Genomic DNA, 24,271 nt, shown 5'->3' with positions numbered 1-24,271 from the left:
TCGCACACTGCAGAAGCAGAGATGTCCATCTAAGATTTGATCACTGGCAACATACTAAAAACCAGAAAGTTAATTAGCTCCCAAATGCTGATTATAGATGTAGGAACTTTCACAGCGATGGATCAAGAGACAACTGGAAGCCAACTCAGATTCATACTTTTATGATAGAACAAACAATAGAGGATGGAGGTCAAGTTAGCAGGGTGAGTAGTTCGATATCTACAGCTCCGCAGGTTTCTCTCCAGGACCGTGGCTCTGTGCGTACCTCTTTCCCCCACTCAAGTCTGCCTTTCAGGGCAGAAACCATGTTTTTGAGATTTATGGTGTCCAACACTTCTTTTTCTTGGCAGTTGAGTCTTTCTTGGTAGTCTCTTTGCTTGTCAGGATGTAGCTTTTGTCCCCCAGGACATATAAATTACCCAACACCACTACCCGGTGCCCTGAATCACCTGGATGAGGGCTAGGCTTCAGATTCCTGCAGTTTATGGGACACCAGGGCTACAGGCTTCCCCTCCAGACAGCGGTAGATAATGTGATGCTCAGGAACCTGCTGTTACTCTATTCTCCATCTATTTTCCCCTGCACATCCTGCATCTTTCCACCTCATTCCTTCCCTTTTGAAACCCTTGTTTACTTGCCTGGTTCTTCCTCACACTTTTCCTTCCTGCTGCATTCCCTACCCACTCTTGCTCTTTCCTCTTGCTTGCCTGTGTTCGTTTTTGCTCTTTTCCACTGCCTCCGATTCGCTTTAATTCTGTATTTGATCCTTTCTCTTTGGATGGATGCAAATCCAACACCCCAAACGAGAAAGGAAGTACAAGTGAAGGAAATCCCTATAGTAAAAGATAGGGGTCGTGCAAGAGGTCAGCCACTGTACATTATGCATAACAGTTAGTTACTAGTGAGATAGATATATTTTTGAGAGCATTCAATGACAAAATATGAGGTGGAATCTCAACGCATACAGCATGTTGAAGATGCATAAGCATGGAGAGAAATTAAAGGAGATTACTAGTATGTAGCAGTGCATTAGAAGTAGGTTAACCCTATAAGTAAAGGAATGGGCACGTGGTGCTGCCTGTAATAGGAAAGGTGTTCATAGAAATATAATATAGATTAGTCGTAGAGCACAATAGGGAACATATAGAAATTCATGCTGGCAAACTAGGGATAGAAGCTGAAGCTTGTGCCCAAACAAAATTAAATGTATTCAGGAAAAGCAGCATTTGTGGTCGATGGAAAACTAGGCCGCAGAGAAACATTAATAAATTCACTGGTAAGAAACAACCTGCATTTCGGCTTGTCACAGACGCTGCAAGAGACAAGGACAGAGCCCTTAGAGGCAGAGGCGAAACGCTGTGCAGGGATTAGTTAGAAGCACAGGGTGAAGCAGGTTCCCAAGCTCCATGCGATAGAAAATATAACAAATAGTGATTTTACACAACAGTTGAAAATTGCAAGATGAAGGTTACAGTGTTGGTGTGAACAAAGTAGTACGCAGAGTAACGGACAATCGCAGCAAGGAAACACACTGCCCCCAGTTGGACAATGCCCACTTAGATTGAAGCCACGAGTATTAAGGAACAAGGGTATTTCAATTGAGACTAACAGAAAGGATCACTGGCAATGAAAACAAAGAAATACTGGTCCAAATAAATTGTAGTATCATGGAAGGGTGCGGGAAAGAAGAAACCCAGCTATCCCACAAAATGTACACCCCGAAACTTAAATAATCCACACACACACATCTGCACATAAATGTACATTTAAGATTGCACATGGTCTTGGAGCAAAGGCCAAGAAACAAGTCTCATGAAGTCATGCAGTCCCACGATGGGAAAGGAAGGAAACGTTCCATGTTTCCAAAGAGAAGTCGCAATATTAACTGTCATTTGTACAGTCAGAAGGCTGAGAGCCTAAGGTGCCAACATCTACCAATTAGGAATGGAGAAGCTGGATAACCTGATTATTAGGTCATTGTTCAGAGGAGGTCATTAGATTGGTCACGAGAGGTAGGTTAGGCCAATAGGGCTACGTAATGTATAGAATTGTGTACAGGACAGCAACCACTGTGCAATATAATTTACATGTATCTTGTAACATTGTCACAGTCATGATGTCACTCGCTCCTGTATAAACCAACATTTAATGATGAAATGTTGAATGAAGCTTGAATCGTTCCTGGCCGAGGCTGCTTGAATAAACATTTGTTTTTCTTGCTACTCGTGCACATTTATTGTTCATGTGGATTGATTTTTGGCTAATCAGGTCGTTGGGACTACCGAACATTTGGTGGCCCATGACATGATTCCAGGCCAATCAGAGGGGCGAGGAGCTCCCCTGATGCATTTTTCTGGGCAAGCGGCACATACCTGCAGAGAGCAGAATCTGTGCAGACAGCTAGAAGGCCCACAATTGCTGGGGTTGTACAAAGGCTTCCCCGATTACTGGAGGTCCAGCGCCGCCCCAAGTTGTGCAGGTCTTTTGAGGGGAGAGACAGCATTGGTGGCCCTCGGAAGAACATACAGAACCTGAGTGCACCTGTCACAGGAACAACATACAGGAGTGTAAGTATTGAAGTGTGTGAGGGAGTGACCCACGTGGTGTATATTCTTTTTTCCTTTTTAAATATTGAGTAAGAAGAGGGCTCCTGCAGTGGGGAGTGGTGATGTCACAATAGTAGATAGTGGAGAGTCGAGAGAGAGAGAGAGACAGAAGCGCTGCTTAGGGAAAAAAAGTGAGTCGTGGAGAAGACTGAATCCCTCCATCCTGAGGTAAGGGGGCAAGAAAATAAACTATTGGGTACACAAGTGTTGATTTTTGTTTTGTTGTAGAAATTGTACATAGAGGTATGTTTTTGACTCAATACAAGATTAGCTTGGTTTGTGTGAGTGAAGAGTGGCAGGAGAATTTGGGGTGAAGAACATATTGTGGGAGGGGAACTCATTGGGTTTGTTGTGCAAAGACGCACAGCGATCGTTTGTTGTGCGGAAACGCACAGAGATCTGGTTTTGTTGTGTGTTGGTGTAAGGACGCCGCAGTAAGGCAGTCCCTGGTGGTCCTTGTCGGTCACTGTGTTTTGTTGTTGGCCATTAAGTTATTGTGATTTTCATTGTTTAAAATGTGTACACCAGTGGAGCACATGTGTAAGGAGCTCCCGACATATAAGGAGAACATTCTCAAATATCACAATTAATGGATGACGGCGACAGAAGGGAACATGTTTACTGTGTAAGCTGCGGAAGGTACACAGACTAGGGGGATTATTGAGCACATGTATATGCATTTGTTGTCAACGTGTGAAGGCAAAAAATTAAGGAAAAGAGAGCATACTTGAGTTATGGAAATGATATGATAAAATAGAGGGGATCCAGAGAGTGAAGATGAAAAAGGGATAAGGCACCTGTGTTTACCACAGCTTCGCCCCTATCAGGAGAGAGCACCAATTCCGCACAGGCTCCAGCCCCTGTGCAGCATACAGCTCCGCCCACACCTGGGACATATCCTTTACAGCCTGCTGCAGGATATACAGACCCCCAAGTACAAGCCCCAAGCAGATTCAGAACCGATGGCATCATGGGATTATGTAGAAAATAAAGTACGAGACCCGATTATAACAAAGATGGGAAGTAAAGCGTGTAGGGATCTAGAAGCAGCGATTCAGAAAATAGAGGAGGAGCTTGCAAGTTTGACCAGGAAAAGGGAGAGGGGAGGACCGTGCCCAATGATAAATTCTGATACAAAGACAGCAGGGGAGATCCTGTTAAAAACGGATAGCGCAGTGATCAAGGGTGTTAAAATAGAAAAAGAGGAGGTGAACCGAGCGGAAAGAAGGAATGAAGAGAGCTTATTGCTTAGAGAGCAAGGCCACCGGTGCTTCGATTATGATTCAGAAGCTTTGGAGGATGAAGGGGAATAGGAGGAGAATAAAGAATGAGGAAGGCTGGGAGACAGAGAAAGAGCTGTGGGAAAGGACACCATGGGGGTAGGGCCTTAGACCCCACCGAAGATGTATGGCAAAAGTTAAGGGGAAGAAAAGGGGAATAGCACCTAAAAAAGAAATAAATGAGACAAAGTTCCTCTTGATACAGAGGGGGATAGGGAGATAACAGTACAGACTGGAGTATCTTAAGTGTCCAACTGGGTGAAGAAAGAGGAAGTTAAATAATATTTGGAGTATTTTATGTGCGGTGAGGGAGGGACCTGAAAGGGTGAAAACAGTGATGAGAATAGACAGATATGGCCAGAAACCATCAATGAGGGCTGAATAAGGAAAGAATAAGAGATGATAGTGAAAAGTGAATCATAGTTGGCAGAGGATAATTGAAGAAAGTGAAGGAGTGGAGAAACTATACGAAGGTGGAAAAGGAGGTGAAAAAAAGCAGAGGGGGAACAAAGATATCCTCCAAGACGTGAGAGAGGAGGCAACGGGGGAAAATGAGGAGGAGGAAGGGAAGGACTGTTAAAGGACTAGGAGAGGGGGCATTAGAGCAAAGCAGGGAATGAACAATTGTTAGAACAGTGGTGGGGCACCCCAAGATAAAAAAGGGTACACCAGGGAAAACAAACAAAGGGCAAGGATTTGTGAGGGGGAGGCTTGAGGCAAGCCATTGGGGAGGACACAGAATTTGGAGCAGGTGACTGGATGAGCCGAACCCTGACAGAGAGGGAGGACATGAGGGACATAGTGAGAACCCTGGACTAAATTTAGGGCAGCCTCCTGTCACCCTCTGTCTCCAGTCCATCTTGGAAGGTACACCACTCACAGCCCCACTTATAGCATCCTTCTACCTGCTCCAGGATTGGACCCAAGACCTGGGACAGAGAACCAATTAAAGGAAAACGAGAACTTTGAGAAATAGGGTGCAGGAGCTCCTTAAATCCAGGGAATGAGAGCACACTATTTATTGTGGGGTGTTTCTGGGGGACACCTGGCCCCGGACTTATTTAGCACTGCCCCGACATTTCGGAACACATTACGTTCAAGAGACACTTTCTTTTTGGCTAGATTTTCCTGAGCACTACCCTACCGAGAACAACCACCACCATGACAATGTTCAGTTTAACGCAGACAATATTTGTTTGTTTCGGCCAGAACTGTGCACATTTACTAGTAAACCTTAGTTGACTTGATTCCCTTGTACTGCCTGTTTGTTGATCAATGTCCACAGTGTGACAATACCATGCTCTTCAAGGACCTTTTCATCAAGAAATATTGCCCATAGACCTACAAGATTATTCTCTTCCCCGCTATGTTCCACTCCATTTGTTGTACAGTGCTCTGCTGCTTTCGATCTAGAGTTGTGCTATATAAATCGCCTACATACATTATATACTTCCTGAGCCAACATCTTTACCCAAAGCCAGAAGTGTAGGAAGCTGGAAATTCCGAGCAGGGGCAGCACAGATAAACACGGTACCCTGGAAAGAGGCCACAAGGTTCCAGCTCTACAACCAGTCATCGTGTCTAACAGGGAGAGATCTGATGGCCACAACAATCTAGTACTACCTTGAGAGTCCAGGTTTATCAATATTCAAGTCCCAGCACCAAGTTATGTTATTAAAGAGGTATACCGCACACCACTGCAATTTTCAGGGTCTTCAGGAACTCTGGTGGCTATGAAAGGAAGGGAGTGGGTGTTTGGTTAGTCAAGATGAGAGTGCAATGCAAGACTTGTGTGCTCTTGCGTCGATTCATGCAAACTGGAAGTACCCTGAGCTCTCGGTGTGCGGGTTTCTATATGCTGTGCGTTAAGAGCATTGAAGAGTCTGTGTCTGGAAAGAAGACTTCATCTGCCCATAGTGATATCAAGGTGAGGAGGCACGTCTGTAGGAGTAGAAGTCAATTCAAAATAAATTCATAATTTGATTGTAAAATCTCGTTGGCTTTTAAGAATGAGTCAATCATCCAAATCTCCTCTGAAATGCTTCTGAGATGGGTGGATAGCTGACATGTTGAATGAAAGCCTCTTATTTGGGGCAGCCTACTCGTCACAAGTTCAAATCTGCGGCAGGGATGACCAATCATTTCATCTTTCCGAAGTTGATAAATTGAGCATTTGCTAATAACACCCAAAGTGCTTCGAAACTGGTGGAATCTGGCACTTAAACACTATATGAGAGGACACAGTATTATTATTACATTCATTGCGGATATACAGTAAACCTGTGAGAATTTTACTCTTTAGTGACTAGACAAGAGAGCTAGAGGTTTGTGGGTGAAAGTGCTTGATGGGGTACAGGGATGAAGCTTCAAGGGATTGTGGTAGGAGCAGACACTTCACTGTTTCGACAAGACGACTCAGGGCTCAATTCTGAGCTACATTTAAATAGTAATAGTGCCATTCCGTGATGGAGCAACACTTTTCTTATTTGCCCCAAATCATATGCCTTTATTTATACATATATTGTGGTGTCCCATCACTTAATGATATGGATCTCAGAATCAGGGCCTAAGCCTAGTCAGCCCTAGGGGAAGGTTACTGAGTGCGAGATGCACGCCATCTTCTGCCATCTAGGCATCAACTGTGGGAATATCACAGACGGGCACATCAGGGACACACCCGAATGGATAACAGAAGGGCACCTTGCATAGGGTGACCAGACGTCGCGGTTTTCTCGGGACAGTCCGGGGAAATCGCCATCGGTCCCGGGGTCCCGGTAGTTTTTCAATTTGCAAACCCCGTCCGGAGTTTGCAATGGTGGGTGCCTGCAGCCTACGGTGCCTGTTTTTGCCGGGACCCGATTTGGAAATCTTGAAATCGGGTCCCGGTGCAACTCTAACTGCGCGGATGGGGGCGTGGAAAGCATTTCACTTTTCACGCCCCCATTTCCCCCGTTCCCCTCCTCGGCCACTCTCCTCCAATGTGAGTAACGTGGAATGTACGCCATCAGCTTATTAGTGGCGTGCATCATTTGATGCACAATGCGGACTGCACGATTGGCTGCATTTTCTCAAATCTGTTTTTGCTTTTGCATTTCTGCATGTATGCACTACGTCAACACGCCTTAATTCAGCACTGGGGTGGGGGGGGAATAGTGTGGCCTGCATGATGCCTAAATATAAAAGCAAATGTACATTTGCAAGTGAGATTACTTCTGTGCATCATTTGTTTTACTTTTCATTATTGCTATTAGGCGTAGGTGGTGGTATATGAGCTATTAATTACATTGCCCTCAGGCTAGCTTCTATAATATTACAAATAGCAATAATTATAGTAATAATAAGACATTACGCCCCCCCTCCCGCAACAGGCAAGCGACATAGAAGTAGGACTACATTTTTATTTATGTTAGTCCTACGTCTATGACTATGGCATGTCCGTTTTTTTTTTTTTTAATCTGGTCACCCTAATCTTGCAGTAACAAGAAGGCTACCAGACAGACATCTGCTTCATATATGCAGGTGGGGGGAGTTTATGTCTGTTCATACGTGCTTTAAATCTGTGCAAATAAAAGAAATGAAGCACACATAGAGAAAGTGATTTACGAGCAAAATGTGGTTAATTGGAGTTCAGGTCGTGTGGTGACAGAGGAAACACTTTAGTCACTGGGTGCCAGCCCGCTAATACTCTCTACGTCAACCGTTTGACAATGGCAAGAAATGTAAATGTAAATGACTGACAAAGTCAACGGTTTTGGTTTTTGCACAGATACGGGATAGACATTTTTGAGGCGCATCATACTGGCTATAAGATGGCAACAGCTGGTAAATGGTTTTACTATCTAGGCATATTTATGGCAGTGCCTGGCAAAGACCCATCTAATACCTGCATAAAAGTCCCAACTTCTCAAGCTGACAAGAATTCGTTTCAGCAGAAATTCAATGGAAAAAGCAATTGCAAGGACACATATTTTGGTGGCTAATGGGACACTGAGTTAAGACGTTTTTAATACAGGGGGCCGGTCAAGATCTGCAATAAAGCCAATACATGTCAAAAGATGGCTTGGAAAGAACATTGGCTTCCCTTAAAAGCACAAAGCTTGCTGCAAGAGAACGTGGGGAAGGGTGGATTCCGGTGGGTATGAGTAGGCAGTGGTTGAGAATGGCCATAGGAACTAGCATGGTCATGGAAAGTCAATGGGTGGGTAAAAACCCCAAAGTGTGTGTACCTCTAATCGCTCTGTCCTAGTTTCACATTCAATGCACTTACTTTCATTCCAATCCTACCCTCCCTAAATCGCTCCTCCCCTTCCCCACCTACTCCCCCCTGGAAGTCTCCTTGGGAATTCTGAAGCATACTCTTTTGTGCCTGGAAAGCATTAAAAAAATGTTTATTGTGCATTTGTAAGGTGCTTATATATCAAGTAAATTGTGTTTCAAAGCGACCCACAGGGCAACAGGGAGGGAACACGCGAATGGGGGGCAAATATAATAACATGAAGAGAAAGAAAGAGGCGGGCCTACTAGGTCTTGTGAGCATTCAGAACGTCCAAGTGCAGAGAGAGAGAAGGGACTAGGGTGGGAGGGGTAAGTGCTAGGAGTTCCACGGAGGGAAGTGCTAGGGAGTACGTTGCGAGCTGCTGTTAAGTGTCTGGCAGAGATCACTTGGTAAGAGTTGGCAACTGCCAATACAATAAGTGCAGGCCTGAGAGAGAGCACAAGTCAGTGTGAGCCAAAGTTAAGTGCTGGGGGCGGGCTGAGGCTAAAGGCGATTGGGAGAGAGGGGAACGCCAGGACCCAGAAGGACACAAAGGCATACTTGCCAACATTCTGTGACCAAAAAGATGTAGGGTTTTTCAAGTTTCTGAAATAATATTTAGCATAACCATGACATCACAGGAAATTACAAAACATACATCGTTGGCACCCCTGCAGCATTCTAAAACCCATCAAACCGCAAAACATGGAAAGATGCTCAAATGTTTAAAATGTATCATTGTGAATGGCAAGTTAACACCAAGTTATATTACCTAACTTCACAGAAAATAATGACACAGAGCTGGCAGGGCACATTTGCCACTGCTCTGTAGCAGCAGCCCCGGTAGTACATATTTATTTCTGCAGTGCAGGTTGAACACTGAACAACATAGAGACTGATACCCTCCTTAGTTTGATAGCCAGATTATGTGTATGGTGTTTCACTCTGCCACTTGCCTTCACTGGTGCTTCACCTAAGGACTGTCCCAGCAGAGTCATGTAGCTGTCAGGTCAGTGGATTGATCTGAGCCCATCACTCAAATGTATCACTTAGCCACCCACCGCACAGACAGATTAATTGCTTTAGAGTCACATAAATTACCTGCCACTGCAAAAAGCAGTAGGATCCGTCGCCCACATCTGTAGGAGGTAGGACTGTTTAATAAGCAGTAGCCTACTGCCTAAATCAGTAGGGTTGGCAAGTATGGGCCCTGGTCACCAATCTCAGCAGGAGGCTGTTCCAGAGGAGGGAGCCACCCGCAGGAAAGAGATCGGCCACTAGCTCGCTGTTTAGAGAATTGCTTGACGTACAGAGAGTTGGCATCGGAGGAGCGTAGAGATCTGGAGGGAGAGTATTTGGTGATGGCAAATAGTAGACTGTGTGGTCCCAGGCCCCAGACAGCCTTATGGATGATGCACAGGGATTTGAATTTGATCCTTGTAGCAACCAGGAACCAGTGGAGAGATTTTCGGGGCTGGAGAGATGTGGTCCCTTGACTTGAGGCCAAGGATAAGTCTTGCATCCCTATTCTGATGAGCTGGAGGGGATGTAGAGAGGAAGAAGGTAGATTAAGGAAGAGGCTATTGCAGTAGTCCAGCCTAGAGAGTACCAGAGTGCTAGAGACATTGAGCTTCTGGGGGAAAGTACGGAAAGGAAGGATTCCTTTGAGGAGATAGAGTTGAAAGTGGGCCTTCTTGGCAAGGTCCTGGATGTGAGGGAGGAAGGAAAGAGGAGTCAAAGATGATTCCAAGGTTACTGGCTTCAGATGAAGGAGAAGGGGGAGAGCCCAAAGAGGGTTGCTTACCAACTATGAATTAAATGTAAACTGTCAAAAGCATTGAGCTCTCCACCGGGAAGAGCGAGTTTGAAGAAGGTACTCTTCTTGTTGGTGCCCTAATGAAAAGTGGACTACAAGAGTCTTCCCGACAGCTTGGTACAAAGTTCTGAGGCTCTGCGGTAAATCTCTTCAGTGGAGGCTGTCTTCTTACCTCTCTGACCACAATCACTGGGTCAGACCTCCTCAGACAAAAACAGAACCTCCGGCATTACCCATTGCTTTTCGTTTTTACCATGGACATTGAACATTTACATGCGACTTCTGACACAAGGCTCAGGCCAAAATCAGCTACAGCTCCAAATGTACATGTAAGAAACAAAGATGCACCTCTAAATGGAGAACAGCGGAACCCCTATGTAGAGGATGAAGGTGAATTATCTGTGTCCTGCAATTGATCATAACCTAGGTTCTGGTGACCGGTTACACAACTGGGGATATTGTACAAGTCCACTGACAAAAGAACTAAGAGCAACCCCAGCACTCAAGGAGAAGTAAAAAAAATCCTCGTATTAGGCTCAATTCAGGCTTCTCTTTCCTCAGCAAATTGGGAGCACTGCGAAAAGGATGACCTTTAAATGAGTGATTCTGAATATGGTCCTTTCCGTTACTACAAATGAAACAGAGGGAGACACTGATGTGGCCCGAGGTTGTCCAGCTTAGACTTTTACAAAATAGTCTTCACAGTCGTTCAAAGGAGCAAATACAATCCCTTCAGATGATCAAGAACTAACCGCTAAGTCTGTGCATGAGCCAGGTATAGACTGACAACATCTCACAAGCCCTTTAGGCCTCCAACCAGCTCGCAGTTGAAGTAAGCATCACATTTAAAATACTAGAAAATCACCAAACAATCCTTAAGGAATCTACCCCTATTAACACCATTGGTCAGACTCTCAGATCAGGCTGATATGGTAAGCCAAATGCAACCAAAAGAAGCACAGAGGTAAGTCTTAGCTCGTGACTCGCTAACCAAAAGACTTCACATAGGGGCAGCTGCCAAACTCACTTGCCTCCGGAACGCTCTACGAAGTGCCTGTGGCAATGAGGCCTTCAACACGTGGCCCCATGCTGATGAAATGCCATGCCCCCCCCCAACCAGCCTAAACTTCTATTGAAGAACCAACCTCTATCAGCCAGGGGCTAAAATCGAAGAGCCACAACTTGCAGACATGCATCCTTCCCTCATGGCAAGCAGAGTGATTCATCTGGTATTGCATTACGGGACACTGCGGCACTAAAATGGCCAGGTTGGATATCGTTGGCACTTCACAAAACAAATATATTATTAATAAATGTAATGAAATCTTGAGGCCAAACAATGTCAAGGGAGCAAAACAGGCTCTTGTAATACAAAATGGTGAAACGGTGGCTTGGACCGGCATGAAAGAAGTCATAACAGAGTACTTGAGCGAGTGCATTGAACTTTTTCACAGACCTAACTTCTGTGTGGGATGCTAGAAAAAGGACAGACTGGTGCAGTATCGAGTCCATAATAGATATTATCTGACATTTCAATGAACGCCATCTCACTTCAAATGCAACCAATTCTATTTTTTTGGCCACTTCACCTCAAACCAATTTCATTTCCATCGCCCGACCCCTTTATTAGGGCAAATATCCTCTCTGCTCTAGTTCTAAACAGGCAGGGGAGGCTGTTACTTCCATTTTGACTGCTACTAACCTCTGTGCCCCATTTACTCTGACCAGATATGTCCTAAACCCTTTTTTATTGTTTAATGTATTCTTGTTTTACTTTTTGTATGCCCTTCCCCATACTATTTTTTTATTATTTATATGCTTTCATTGCTTTTATTGAATTTTTCTTTTAAACCTCAGTGAGTTTGAATTTTGTGTGAGATGGCCCTGCATTGAAATGGGTTCTCATTGAAACGTGCTGCATTGAAGTGACTTAAGGTGAGATGGAGGAGTGGAAACTGGAGGATACCAATAGGTAGACTGAGGCCATGGGCTGATGGGTCACTGAAAACCCGAGGCAGACAACCCCCTGCCCTGTACAGGGGCGTACTTACCACCTGTAGCTTGATCTGGATGCAGAGCGATTTCTTCTTCACCGCTGCCACGCCTGTAGTGAAGGTCTTGCGCATGCTGGTCGCCCTCCGTAGAGCGAGCTGGGAGCCGCCCTCAAGCCCTGCGATGGAGCCCGAGAGCACCATGGCAGAGCCGGTCCTTCCAGCAAACAGGCTGCTGATGGCCTTCCTGCAGAGTGGGGGCAGAAGGATCGTGAGTGAAGAGAAGCAGTGAGGGGGTTTTTAACCACACGTGGCGATTCCCCGTCTGTCTGATCCACAACCTTAAAGACGGACTTGCTTAGCATTGGTTACTTATGGAGCGTGTCAACCCCAATACCAGTACAGCTGCAACCAACAGTGCCCCACAATTATACACACACCCAAATGCGACCAGTATCGAATCATATTAGGGCGTCATCCTGCAAAGTTCATTATATTCGCCCCCTGAAGCTGACATTGAATACCAAGGTCTTAAAACTGACAAGATCATTAACCTCTGGATAAGGTACCAAAAAAAAGAGATCATTTCAGGGCAGTGCTCCACGCTGAAGCAGTGCAGTGCAGTGTGCGACAGCTCCAGAGCAGTGTTTAACAGTACCCGAGCAAGTCTCTATCGGGGTAAGAACAGTGTTCACGAAGATCAATAAAAGATATCCTGCCTCTTCACCAAAATACACCTCCAGGACACACAGACCAACGAAAATACACCTCAATGCAAAGGCACTGCACTGACAATGAAAACACAATGACATATATAATACTAACCTAGCTTTTCAATGAAAAGTAAGAGAATTGTTCTTTAAGTGTTAATAAATTAACTTTGGGAAGAGGAAAATGCATAACACCATGAAATATATCAGTTAACTATTAATGCAAAGTGTTGTTAGGGAGAATGGGGTGGCAGGAGGTGGCATAACGGGACAGTAGTAGAAGGTGTTTATTTGGGTGGAAACCTCATTAACTCAGTCACAATTAAATATTTTCAAAATTTGGTGAAAATTAATGTGATGAAGTCATCGACCCAATAATTTTAAGGCAGTATTGTGGGGGAAATGTTACTGCAAGATGAAACGGTCCAACAGGGTGGGAACAGAGCACGGCCAGGACATATAGAACAGTGCCTGACAATGCCATTACTAACTGACATGGCTACAGCAGTGTCTCATGCGGTCATAGTAGTATCTGTGAAGTTTATGAAAAGATCTGACACGAGGATGCGAAGGTTGGACTAGCCTGGCCTAGGCGGTATTAGTGTTGGCAATATAATAGTAGGGCAGATAACCATGCCCAACATGGTCAAAGCAGTGTGCCACGAGGTCAGACCAGTGCTGCACAAATTCTGACCAGTGCCTCACGATATCAGATCTATTTATTTATTTTATTTTTAAATGTATTAAGCGCACGAGAACCCTCATTCATCAACGTGCTGATAAGATCAGTGCCTCCTGAGGTCACAAGTGTCTGATATGGGCTCAAATATGTGTTGTAAATTAGCAGTACTCTATGTCCAGGTGTTGGGAAAGATGTGTTATGAGTTGGCAGTAGTATGTGTCCTGGTGTTGGGAAAGATGTGTTGTGAGTTGGCAGTAGTATATGTCCTGGTGTTGGGAAAGATGTGTTGTGAGTTGGCAGTAGTATGTGTCCTGGTGTTGGGAAAGATGTGTTGTGAGTTGGCAGTAGTATATGTCCTGGTGTTGGGAAAGATGTCTTGTGAGTTGGCAGTAGTATGTGTCCTGGTGTTGGGAAAGATGTGTTGTGAGATGGCAGTAGTACATGTCCTGGTGTTGGGAAAGATGTGTTGCGAGTTGGCAGTAGTATATGTCCTGGTGTTGGGAAAGATGTGTTGTGAGTTGGCAGTAGTATATGTCCTGGTGTTGGGAAAGATGTGTTGTGAGTTGGCAGTAGTACATGTCCTGGTGTGGGTAAAGATGTGTTGCGAGTTGGCAGTAGTATGTGTCCTGGTGTTGGGAAAGATGTGTTGCGAGTTGGCAGTAGTATATGTCCTGGTGTTGGGAAAGATGTGTTGTGAGTTGGCAGTAGTATATGTCCTGGTGTTGGGAAAGATGTGTTGCGAGTTGGCAGTAGTATATGTCCTGGTGTTGGGAAAGATGTGTTGCGAGTTGGCAGTAGTATATGTCCTGGTGTTGGGAAAGATGTGTTGTGAGTTGGCAGTAGTATGTGTCCTGGTGTTGGGAAAGATGTGTTGCGAGTTGGCAGTAGTATATGTCCAGGTGTTGGGAAAGATGTGTTGTGAGTTGGCAGTAGTATATGTCCTGGTGTTGGGAAAGATGTGTTGTGAGTTGGCAGTAGTATATGTCCTGGTGTTGGGAAAGATGTGTTGTGAGTTGGCAGTAGTATGTGTCCTGGTGTTGGGAAAGATGTGTTGTGAGTTGGCAGTAGTATATGTCCTGGTGTTGGGAAAGATGTGTTGTGAGTTGGCAGTAGTATATGTCCTGGTGTTGGGAAAGATGTGTTGTGAGTTGGCAGTAGTATATGTCCTGGTGTTGGGAAAGATGTGTTGTGAGTTGGCAGTAGTATATGTCCAGGTGTTGGGAAAGATGTGTTGTGAGTTGGCAGTAGTATATGTCCTGGTGTTGGGAAAGATGTGTTGTGAGTTGGCAGTAATATATGTCCTGGTGTTGGGAAAGATGTGTTGTGAGTTGGCAGTAGTATGTGTCCTGGTGTTGGGAAAGATGTGTTGTGAGTTGGCAGTAGTATGTGTCCTGGTGTTGGGAAAGATGTGTTGTGAGTTGGCAGTAGTATATGTCCAGGTGTTGGGAAAGATGTGTTGTGAGTTGGCAGTAGTATGTGTCCTGGTGTTGGGAAAGATGTGTTGTGAGTTGGCAGTAGTATATGTCCAGGTGTTGGGAAAGATGTGTTGTGAGTTGGCAGTAGTATATGTCCAGGTGTTGGGGTAGCCACTGTTGACCTCCAGTCTTTTATACATGCTGGCCTCTGATCTGCATTGCTTTAGTAGCTCAGCGCAAAGCAAATATCATGGATGATCTTGCAACAGCAGCTGTGATCCCGGCTGATGGTACACGGGGTGGACAGCATAAAACCACATTTCAGAGGACAGTTAATGTCTCTCTTGGTGTACTGGAGGTTAGCAGACAAGTATGGAAGCGTGGTCCCTTTACCTGAATGTATGATTTAGCACGTGTTGGGTCGCTGTATCTTGAGTGGGGTTTGAACCCAAGTTGACAAGCTCACAGTGGAGAAACGTCCCGCTACATCACATGAAGACTTGGTTTACATGCATGTAAAGATGCTCATATTGGGATTGTGTCTGCAGGGAATATTTCTATGCAGATTCCTTAGCTTGAAGGGTCTGTGCCTTTAATAATTTGAAAGCAATGTTACAAGAAATTCTGTTTATTTTTCGGGGGTTCATGAGTCACTTTCTGGAAGGCAAATGCTACTTTGTCCTGTGTCTTCGGACCAGGAAAGGCTAATGAAAGGTGCATATTTCACTTAGACATAGGTTCACTTCCTGTCACGTCACACCCCACTGCAAGTGTGAGGTCAGCCCTCCAAACCCTTATTTTATAGGGCTTGAACCCTAACCCTGGCCCCATGAGTTCAGTGTGGCACGGCGTGAGGTTCCACGGCGTGGGCGTGGGCAGGAAGATCCCCAGTGGCCCCTCTGCACTCCTTACTTCTGCGAGTCCTGCAGGAGGGTGGCAGCCTGCTGCGTGGCCGGGTTCTGCTTGACGTGGTTCAGCCATCCAGTGGCATCGTATTCCACCCAGTTGGTCCCATAACTGTGGCCCAGGAAGAAATGCCGAGGTTTATCACTGCGGAGCAGCGGCTTCTGACCTGCACAAAGAAGTGAAAAGGAGGTTATGGGATAGAAAAACATACAGAAATGGGGCATAGTAGCAGAAGTTATGGAAAGAGCGCTGGTCGAGAAAGTGACCCCAAAAAAGGGACTTTAGGTTGATGTTTCAACATGATGACGTGAACAGGCGTTGGCCGCTTAACACATGGGTGGCCTCAACGGTTGTATCGCTGGTGTCTCCATGACACTGCAAAGGCTATTCCATGTAGAATACTGTGGCGCTAGCCAAGAAGGACTATACAGGACAGGCCAGGATAGTGATACAGAATGAATAAAGGTTAGACGGCATAGCTAACAGGACGAAATTACACATGGTCATAACGGATAGGGCTATATATGTTTATTTATATTTGTATTTATAGCAGCGCACCAAACCCTCAGGCATCAGGGCGCTAGTTACAGAAAGTGCAAAGTGGAGAACAAATAGCAGGTCATGCATGCAGATTCAACATGAGTGTGGTTTTTTTGAAGCATAATCTGACAAAACCATACCTCATGGTACGGGAGCTACCTCAGGTATACATATATATGGGGGACAAAATTAGGGTACATGCACAGTCTGGCAAAGTCACACCTCATGTTATGGAAGGCTACATCCGTTATACATATACACGGGGACAGAATTAGGGTACATGCACAGTCTGGCAAAGTCACACCTCATGGTAGGGGGCTGCATCAGGTGTACATATGCAGGGGGGACAAAATTAAGGTACATGCACGGTCTGGTGAAGCCACACTCATGGTATGGAAGTCTACATCCGTTATACATATACACGGGGACAGAATTAGGGTACATGCACAGTGTGACAAAGCCACGCCTCACGGTATGCGGGGCTACAGCAGGTACACATGGGGGGCACAATTAGGATACATGCACGGTCTGGCATAGCCCCGCCTCATGGTACGTGGGGCTACATGAGGTATGCAGTTAAAGCATAAGGCATAGATAAGGTGCGTCCTCAGGTGGGATGCAGTTAACATTGTAAAACAGCAGAATGCTGAATAAATGCCGGAATCGTGAAATATACCACAAATTGCAAGAAAAGGTCATATACAGTAAGATCCAAGTAGGGCCCATGTGCAGTAAGACACTGCAAAAACTTAAAGTAAATAGAGAACATATGTATAGAAGCACAAGCTGGTAAAGCCTCACCTCATGTTACGAGGGGATACATCATGTGTACAAGAGTGCATGGTGAAGCATTTGTGTCATAGGATAGGAGACGCAGGCTGCTAGGGCTTGTTGGATGCTTGTCAATAAGGTATGGGAGGCAATCAAGCGAACGTGGGGGTCAGACAGAGGCTCTGTTATAAAGGATATGGCTGTACAGGAGAGGGAACAGTAAGTGAGACTAATTGCACAAGGCGGATCAGAGGTAACTTTGACTAGGGTGCTGGTTTCTGGGATGGACCTTCAAGGGACAGCATGTTAATAGCGTGTACAGTGTGAACCCTTATAGAATTAAATGTTGGTCACAAAGGAATTCTTGGTTAATCAGACATTAGTTCAAGCATAGAGACAAGTGCTGGCCATTTTCCTGTTGCTGGGTCCTACCAATCCTTGGCAATGTCTGTGGAAGCACCATGGAGCAGCCTATCCATTAAATAAAAACGGGTGTTCTTCACATCTGTGTATGATACTTCCTCTTTGCAGACGATCAACCTGAAAGTCTCCCCCAGTCTTCTTTTCTTTTTTTTATGGTTTGTGAATTTGGCGACACATCCCAAATACTACAGGAGTCTACATGTGGCAAACGACGCTGCACCGTGGTTAGGTACCCTAGAGTTTGCCTCTACAAGTCTGGAACATCTTGTACAGTGTTCTAGAGCACGGTAGAACACATAAGGTGTAGAATGTGAAGAACAAGGTGATCAACAGGCGGTGTCGACTTAGAACCGTATGGAATTGGATGGGGAGAGACTAGCTCAGCTAAAGGGGACTGTGTTCACTAAAGTAAGGCGGCAACACATCTTAACCCCCGCTTCGACACTGTAACCTGGACTTTGCTCTATCAAATCACAGCAGGACTGCATGCAATTTCTTGGGCTGGCTCTATATTTATCCCTGGCCTTAAGCAAAGCTGTTTTGCTAAGTGCCAACGTGTTACCCTATGGTCTCTTTGAAGCGCTGGCTCCGTTATCAGCATGCAGACCCACCAAAATTCATCAGTTTCATTAATTCATGGATATAGGATTATATAGAATGCTGTGATGTTCGTCTACTTGGAGAGGACCATCTGAACTAGGGTGTAGAGAGCGAGCGGTGGTGGTGGGGATTGGGGGGAGGGGTCTGTGAAGTGGAAGTATAGGCCTGCATGTGATATACATGTAGAGCTGTAGAATCGCTGGCACAGACTTCTGTCGGATTGACAAGGCTAATATGGGTGAGAATAATAGGTTTACATGGGCCTAGCACTATGGAATATTGTGCATCAAGTACCTTGTCTGGAAGGGATTATGTTAAAAACCAGGAAGTGAAAACATTTCAAAAACAGGCTGCTTTACTATTTTCCAATTTATATTTATTTTTCTGTAAAACATGGTGCAAATGATTGCTTCAGGCAGGGCAAAGCAAAGTTTGTCCCACTGACCTGCAGTTTATGGGGACCAGGAAAAAGCGCTACTAGTGTTAACAAAAAACCAAAGCCAGTGAGAGCACACTCTTACTTAAAAGAAATCTACAAGAAATAGGATAAGAGGTCCTGCAAGGGCCTGTGAGCAAGGTCTGTGCACACTGGCAGACGAGAAGAGGTTCTGGTATGGTCAGAGTATATAATGGATCAGATAGTATAGTATAAAGAATGTAGAGGGTGCCCTGCAGTCACAATATGTTCACCCCGGGCCCCATCTCACCTTTGTCCTCTCCTTCCAGTGGTCCATAGTAGGCAAAAAGCCGTTCCAATAGGGTGTCCTCTGTGCCGCCTGGCTGGAGCGCCTCTTCCTCAAGGAGCCACAGCAGACCCCGAGCCTCATCCGTCCGGGCCAGAGTACGCACCTAGTGTCACAACAAGCAAGGAGTCAACCTCAGCCCTTAACATTGCTCAAAGCTCGTCATAGCGGCGTATGACTGTCCGAGTGAATAACTCCCCACACTGGAAGCGTCCCGCACCCCCCAGAGGACGCCTCTATTTGTGCTTGATACTTCTACGCCTCTAAAATACATAAATAACATTCATCATGTCTTCCCATTGTGAGGTCCCAGTATCCTCCTCCGCTATTACCACGGTTTGGAAGTGCTCTGCTGTTAACCCTGCCTTGCTCATCCCCCTCCCCCTTTAGTGCCCATATGCACTACTGTTGCAAAGCTATTATGGCCAAGCAGTTAACTCAAGGTTCATGCGTGAGAACCCAGCAGCCAAACCAATGCAAGAAAGCAGCACAGGCAGGGTAGAGTGCAGAAGAGTCTCTGCCTGCACCCCCCCCCTCCGCCATCTTCCCCTCGACACAGTCAGTCAGCTAGGGCCCTAACTGGAATCAGAGCAGGGACCCCAGGCAAACCCAAAGGTTCCCCCGAGTTATAAAAGAGCACCACAGCCACACTAATAAGACTTCTCCAGGGTTTGGTGGTCCTTTTAGAGGATAAACACGCCTTTCTATGGGGCACCATTTTTTTTTAAACAAAGAGCCTCAAGATGGAGGGGACAGAACACATACCAAAGCAGCATCCATGTGGTAAGGAAAACCATACATATATTATCCTGCATCGAAAAACAGGAGAGACTACCATTTGCTTCATTGCTCTTCTATACATAGTTTTATCACTGTGCCATGCATTTATTCCTCCCAAGAGGATGAGGAAGGGGTGCCCAGATACCTCCTTACATAACATCGTGGGAACCTCCTTACAAAGCCCCTCTCTCTAACCCCAATTGGATTGACCACCATTATATACACCAGATCCTAATCCATTAGAAAAGGCATTTCAGATCACTATAATCTGCCTTTCCAAGCGTCCAAGTTGCTATCCAGCATTCTAAACATTGCGTCACTGCATCTCTGGTGCATACCTTATCTCTGTTCAAGACCCTAAAGTAGGGCTCTGTAACCCGTGGCTCTACAGGGGTTTTGGACTATGACTCCCATGATCCTTCACCATTGACTATGCTAGCTGGGGATGATGGGGATTGTATTTGAAAATATCCGAATTGTCATAAATTTCAGAACCCTGCTCTAGACATACTTTACCCAAAAGCATACAGTCATACCCTGTTCCTGTAATGTTTTTTACAAAGAGCCCAACATATCCAAACACTTACCACCCATGGAAACAAGAGGCCCACCTGACCATCACACGTCGCTAAATGCCAGATTTGGTGAATTTTCTACACCATGGGTGTGCTACACCCAACACCATTTAGTTTCGCATGTGTGCACCTGCTATTGTTCTTTGTAGTGCAGGGACACTCTCAAATCCCTCCCCCCCACCCCCGTTTTACCGCTGCCCATCTACTACTACCCCCTTATTTATTTCTCAGCTTTTGCTGCCCACCTGTGCCCTTCCTCCTCTTTACTCTGAACACAATGTGCTCTGTGTCCTTTCTGGACCCTTCCACGGCTTCTCTTTCTGCCCAGCTTCCCCTAGCGTGTCCCCCTCATACACCCACAACAGTCCTGGAATGCAATGACATATAAAGATTAAAACCTTCACTGCACTCAATGTCATTAGACACACTCTGGGTCCCACTAAGATTTGATTTCTTGACATGTGTAACCTACAGTGCCAAATGAACCCGCGGCCCTACCCTATACGATCACCACATTGACCAAACCGAGAAAACCTCTGCCACAATGTAACATTGACACCTTTTGCCTGAAAACCTCGAATGAATTCTAAAATACCATACAACTATGTTACGAAACGTCACATCACTTAAAATGCACCACCAATTCAAAGAAAACGTACGTGTATGCCTCTTTTTGATTTTCCCTTGATTTTTGCCCAATTACCACAGACACCTCAGAGCTCACCGCCCCATTGAATCCGAACCAAGATAATTAACTTTTTGACTGCACGGAGCCAACCCAGATCTGTAGTAACTCCTCCCATACATAGGGCAGCTTTACACCTGCCTCATACAACTACAACACACATGGATGAAGATGCAAAGTCCTTCTATCAAGCTTGAATGCTCCCCATTATACTTTCATCTGCTGAAATAGGTTATCAACCTGACAAGATGAAAACGAATTCCATTTTCAACAAAAGCTCCAATCATACGTTGTTGGGTCTTGAAGCCACTAGGGATTGTGATAACGTTCCCTCCCTCGCTCGTAAGGTGTTTGTGGGTGGGTGATTCTGGGGGGCTGGACCCACCACCCGTTACCTACTTAGGTGCATAGGGGCACCATGGGGAAGATATGGAGGGGATTGAAACCTCCAATGTTGCGGCTCTGCCTATTAAAACAAAGCACCTAGCGCGGGATTCATGAAACACACCTGAAGTCTTACTGCATAACCAATTCCAGGCCAGAAAGGATTCCAAGACATGCATGGACATCGTAAGCAGAAGCCCAACATGGAGGGTTAGAGGGAATTAGGCCATACAAAAGCCCCTACAGGGTGGTTGTTGGAGGAGTGGAGTGGTGGGAAGTGGAGAGACTGAAATGTGGAGAGAGCTGAAGGTGCAGGTGGAGGTGTGGAAAGAAGGGCATGTGCAGGTGGCAGTGAAGAGCACCCAAGTACAAGAGATGGGCAGAGAATAAAAGAGGTTGGAGGAGGAAACCCTCGAGGACAAAGGGAGAGAACCGAAGTGGTTTCGTGGGGTGCATCAAGGAGGAGGAGAGCGAACAGAAGAAAGTGCAAAAGGTGAAGATCAGGAAGGAGGAAAGGGAGCAAAGTGGGGTGGAGGTGAAGAAAGAGGACGAGAAGGTTATAGAGAACTTCTAAGGAGAGGAGGGAAGAGAGCTGGCAAGGAGAGAAGGTTTAGTTGGACATGGGGCTATATGTAGGAGTAGAGGATGGTGGCAAGTCCCCTAGAAGCATAGATGGTCTGGGGGTTGTCCAGAGCAATTGTCAAAGGTTTAAGATTCATATTAGACCTTCCAGCCATCACCTCTTTCTTTTTGACTTTGTCAACCCGAGTCGGATGGATATGCCCAGACGTGGAGCCCATGCATGCTGGGCCTATAGACCCAAGCTAATCCACACTGATGATGCCCAATGAAGCCGAAACAACTATGGGGATGCATTGGGTCTTGTGCAGAAGGGATGCAGCCTAGCAGTTCAGGCTTGCCCAAGCCTGATTTGCATATGGAGTTTCCCCTATCAATAATGGCTTGGCAGGCAAAGAACGCTGGTCTGGAGGGTTGCCTAGAGCAATTGCCAGAAGTTTAAGATTAATTCTAAACCTTCCAGTCATCACCTATGTGTTTTTGCCCTAGAAGCACAGAGGCACCATTATGTAGTAAAACAACAACAATCTGTTTTCTGGAACAAGTGGGAAGAGGAAATGCTTGTGGTGAAACTGTGAGGTGGCCCATCAACAGCCAGCTTGAAGGTCAGAACTGAAACTGACACAGACCCATAGGTGTGAGTGAGTGTCGGTTCGACCTTGCACCTAAAGACCCACCTGGCAAAACTCACACCTCTGGAAGATGCTATGGATCTTGCTGTGACAAAGCCTAGATATTGCTCACCAGTGTGTACATCATCAAAAACTCACTACACAAACAGTAACCGGGACCAGGAGCTCAACCAACAGAACAACATTGCGCATAATGGCCGAGTATCACTGGACTGCAGAGACCCAGAGAGACATTTGTGGAAACCCTCTCTTGCTAGACCATTTTTGTTTGCCATTTGGAACCCCATTTGAGTGAATTGCCCAATTGTGTACAAAGTCATGAATGAAACCTCTACAACCGGATTCATGAGTTGAGTCTCCTGTGCAGTGCACTCGGCTTCGTGAAAGGATCCAATACCCAAACTAAATGCCTGTTTGATGAATTGATAGACAATTTGAACATATCTTTTGCAAGAAAGTGCTTCGCCTCAGACACCATCTGCTGTTCTACAGATATCCCACTCATTACTTCCCAAGCAAGCACATTTTCTTCATGGTTACCAGTCCACACCCAACACAAAATGTAGGACTTCAAGCCCATCACTAACACTCCTTAACATTCACCAATCATCACCATGAAACGACCGTCATGGGCACCATATCTAACATTATATTTGGTGTCTAGACCATCAATTCTCAAACTATCCTTGCCGTTTAACATCATGGAACCCGCTGTCAAACACACCATCTGCCTGTTTGCTGAACCCAAGACTCCTTGCTTTTCTGCACTCTCACGCAAAAAATTAGGCTTACACCTTTGACTGACCTCCTATGTGACTGTTGAAATAGCAACAGTTTCCAAAAGTTGTAAACTATTCTCTTAATGGGCAGGACCTGTCTACTAAGACTCTCTCCCTCTTTATGTTCACTCACTCACCCTTATACATATATTATAGGGCAGCTGTCATCGTTTGGTGCACCTGTATGAACTTTTCCGAAGATGTAATTGATCATGGGCAGACAAACCACTGGGCAGATTTGCGTAAAATTGGTTTCAGGAGCAGCACTAATCGGTGCATATGTGCTTTTTGTTGGATTGGTGCAAATTTGTATTTGTCTAGTTGGCACAGATCTGAGTTTCCCCTGGTACCAAAATCATTAATGCATCTCAGATGATGTATTGTTTGAAGCTGAGGCAGAGCATTTTTAAAAGCAAAACTCTGGAGCCATCTAGGATTTTAATGAGGATTTTCTATGGAAAAGAAAAAGCCATCTAGAATAGAGAAATATTTCAGACAATGTATGCTATTTTTGAGAGCGGTGGCCGGCTGCTCTGTATTTCATAGAGCAACTTTATACTACAACTGCAATAATGTGTTACACAGAAATGCACATGGACTAGTCAACTTGTGTGTCAGTGAACTCGCCATTTAACATCAAAAAGCAACAATCAATTTTCACATGAAGTAGAAGCAACGTAAAGAGTTAAATGCCCTTTGAATTGCAGAGCATTTCTTGTGTTTACAGCACTGTATCTATCGGTACGATCTCTAGTGGACCTTTATGCAAATATTGGGCTCCTCCCAATGGAAAGCACCCCCCACCCCCATTTCCCCTTCCTCCCTCTTCCTCGGCCAAGTCACCAGATTACCTCCGAATCCCCCAACACAGTCCCCCAAGTGCACACCCCCTTTCACAGTCCCCTGCATGCATGTTATGTTTCCCATCACAGTCCCTGGCACGCACCTCTGTCACTGTCCTGTGTGCGAGCACATGCTCCATCACAGTCCAGCGCAGGAGCCCGTACCAAAAATATTTATTGGAAGAAATGTTATAATATCTGTTATGTTATGTTATAAAATTTCTATAGCGCTACAAGCCCTGAGGCATCCAAGCGCTCCATCACAAGCAGAGAGGTC

General features: G+C 45.4%; 1 protein-coding gene across 14 annotated transcripts in view; it reads right to left on the bottom strand.

The window, feature by feature from the left end:
• The window catches only part of MYO18A (myosin XVIIIA), a 1,313,149-nt gene that overhangs the window by 476,895 nt on the left and 811,983 nt on the right, over positions 1-24,271 (bottom strand). For all 14 annotated transcript variants that reach the window (XM_069615286.1, XM_069615296.1, XM_069615289.1 and 11 more), the window contains 3 exons: positions 18,703-18,844; positions 15,668-15,827; positions 12,009-12,195 (listed from right to left, as the gene is read on the bottom strand). In XM_069615286.1, coding sequence (XP_069471387.1) covers positions 12,009-12,195; positions 15,668-15,827; positions 18,703-18,844 — 489 coding nt within the window. The remainder of the gene's footprint in view (positions 1-12,008; positions 12,196-15,667; positions 15,828-18,702; positions 18,845-24,271) is intronic.

The sequence above is a fragment of the Ambystoma mexicanum genome, chromosome 9 (genome assembly GCF_040938575.1).
Source record: "Ambystoma mexicanum isolate Mex_15411 chromosome 9, UKY_AmexF1_1, whole genome shotgun sequence".
NCBI classification, from domain to species: domain Eukaryota; kingdom Metazoa; phylum Chordata; class Amphibia; order Caudata; family Ambystomatidae; genus Ambystoma; species Ambystoma mexicanum.
The sequence above is the reverse complement of the archived record's forward strand: the minus strand, read 5'-3'. Positions and strand labels throughout refer to the sequence as shown.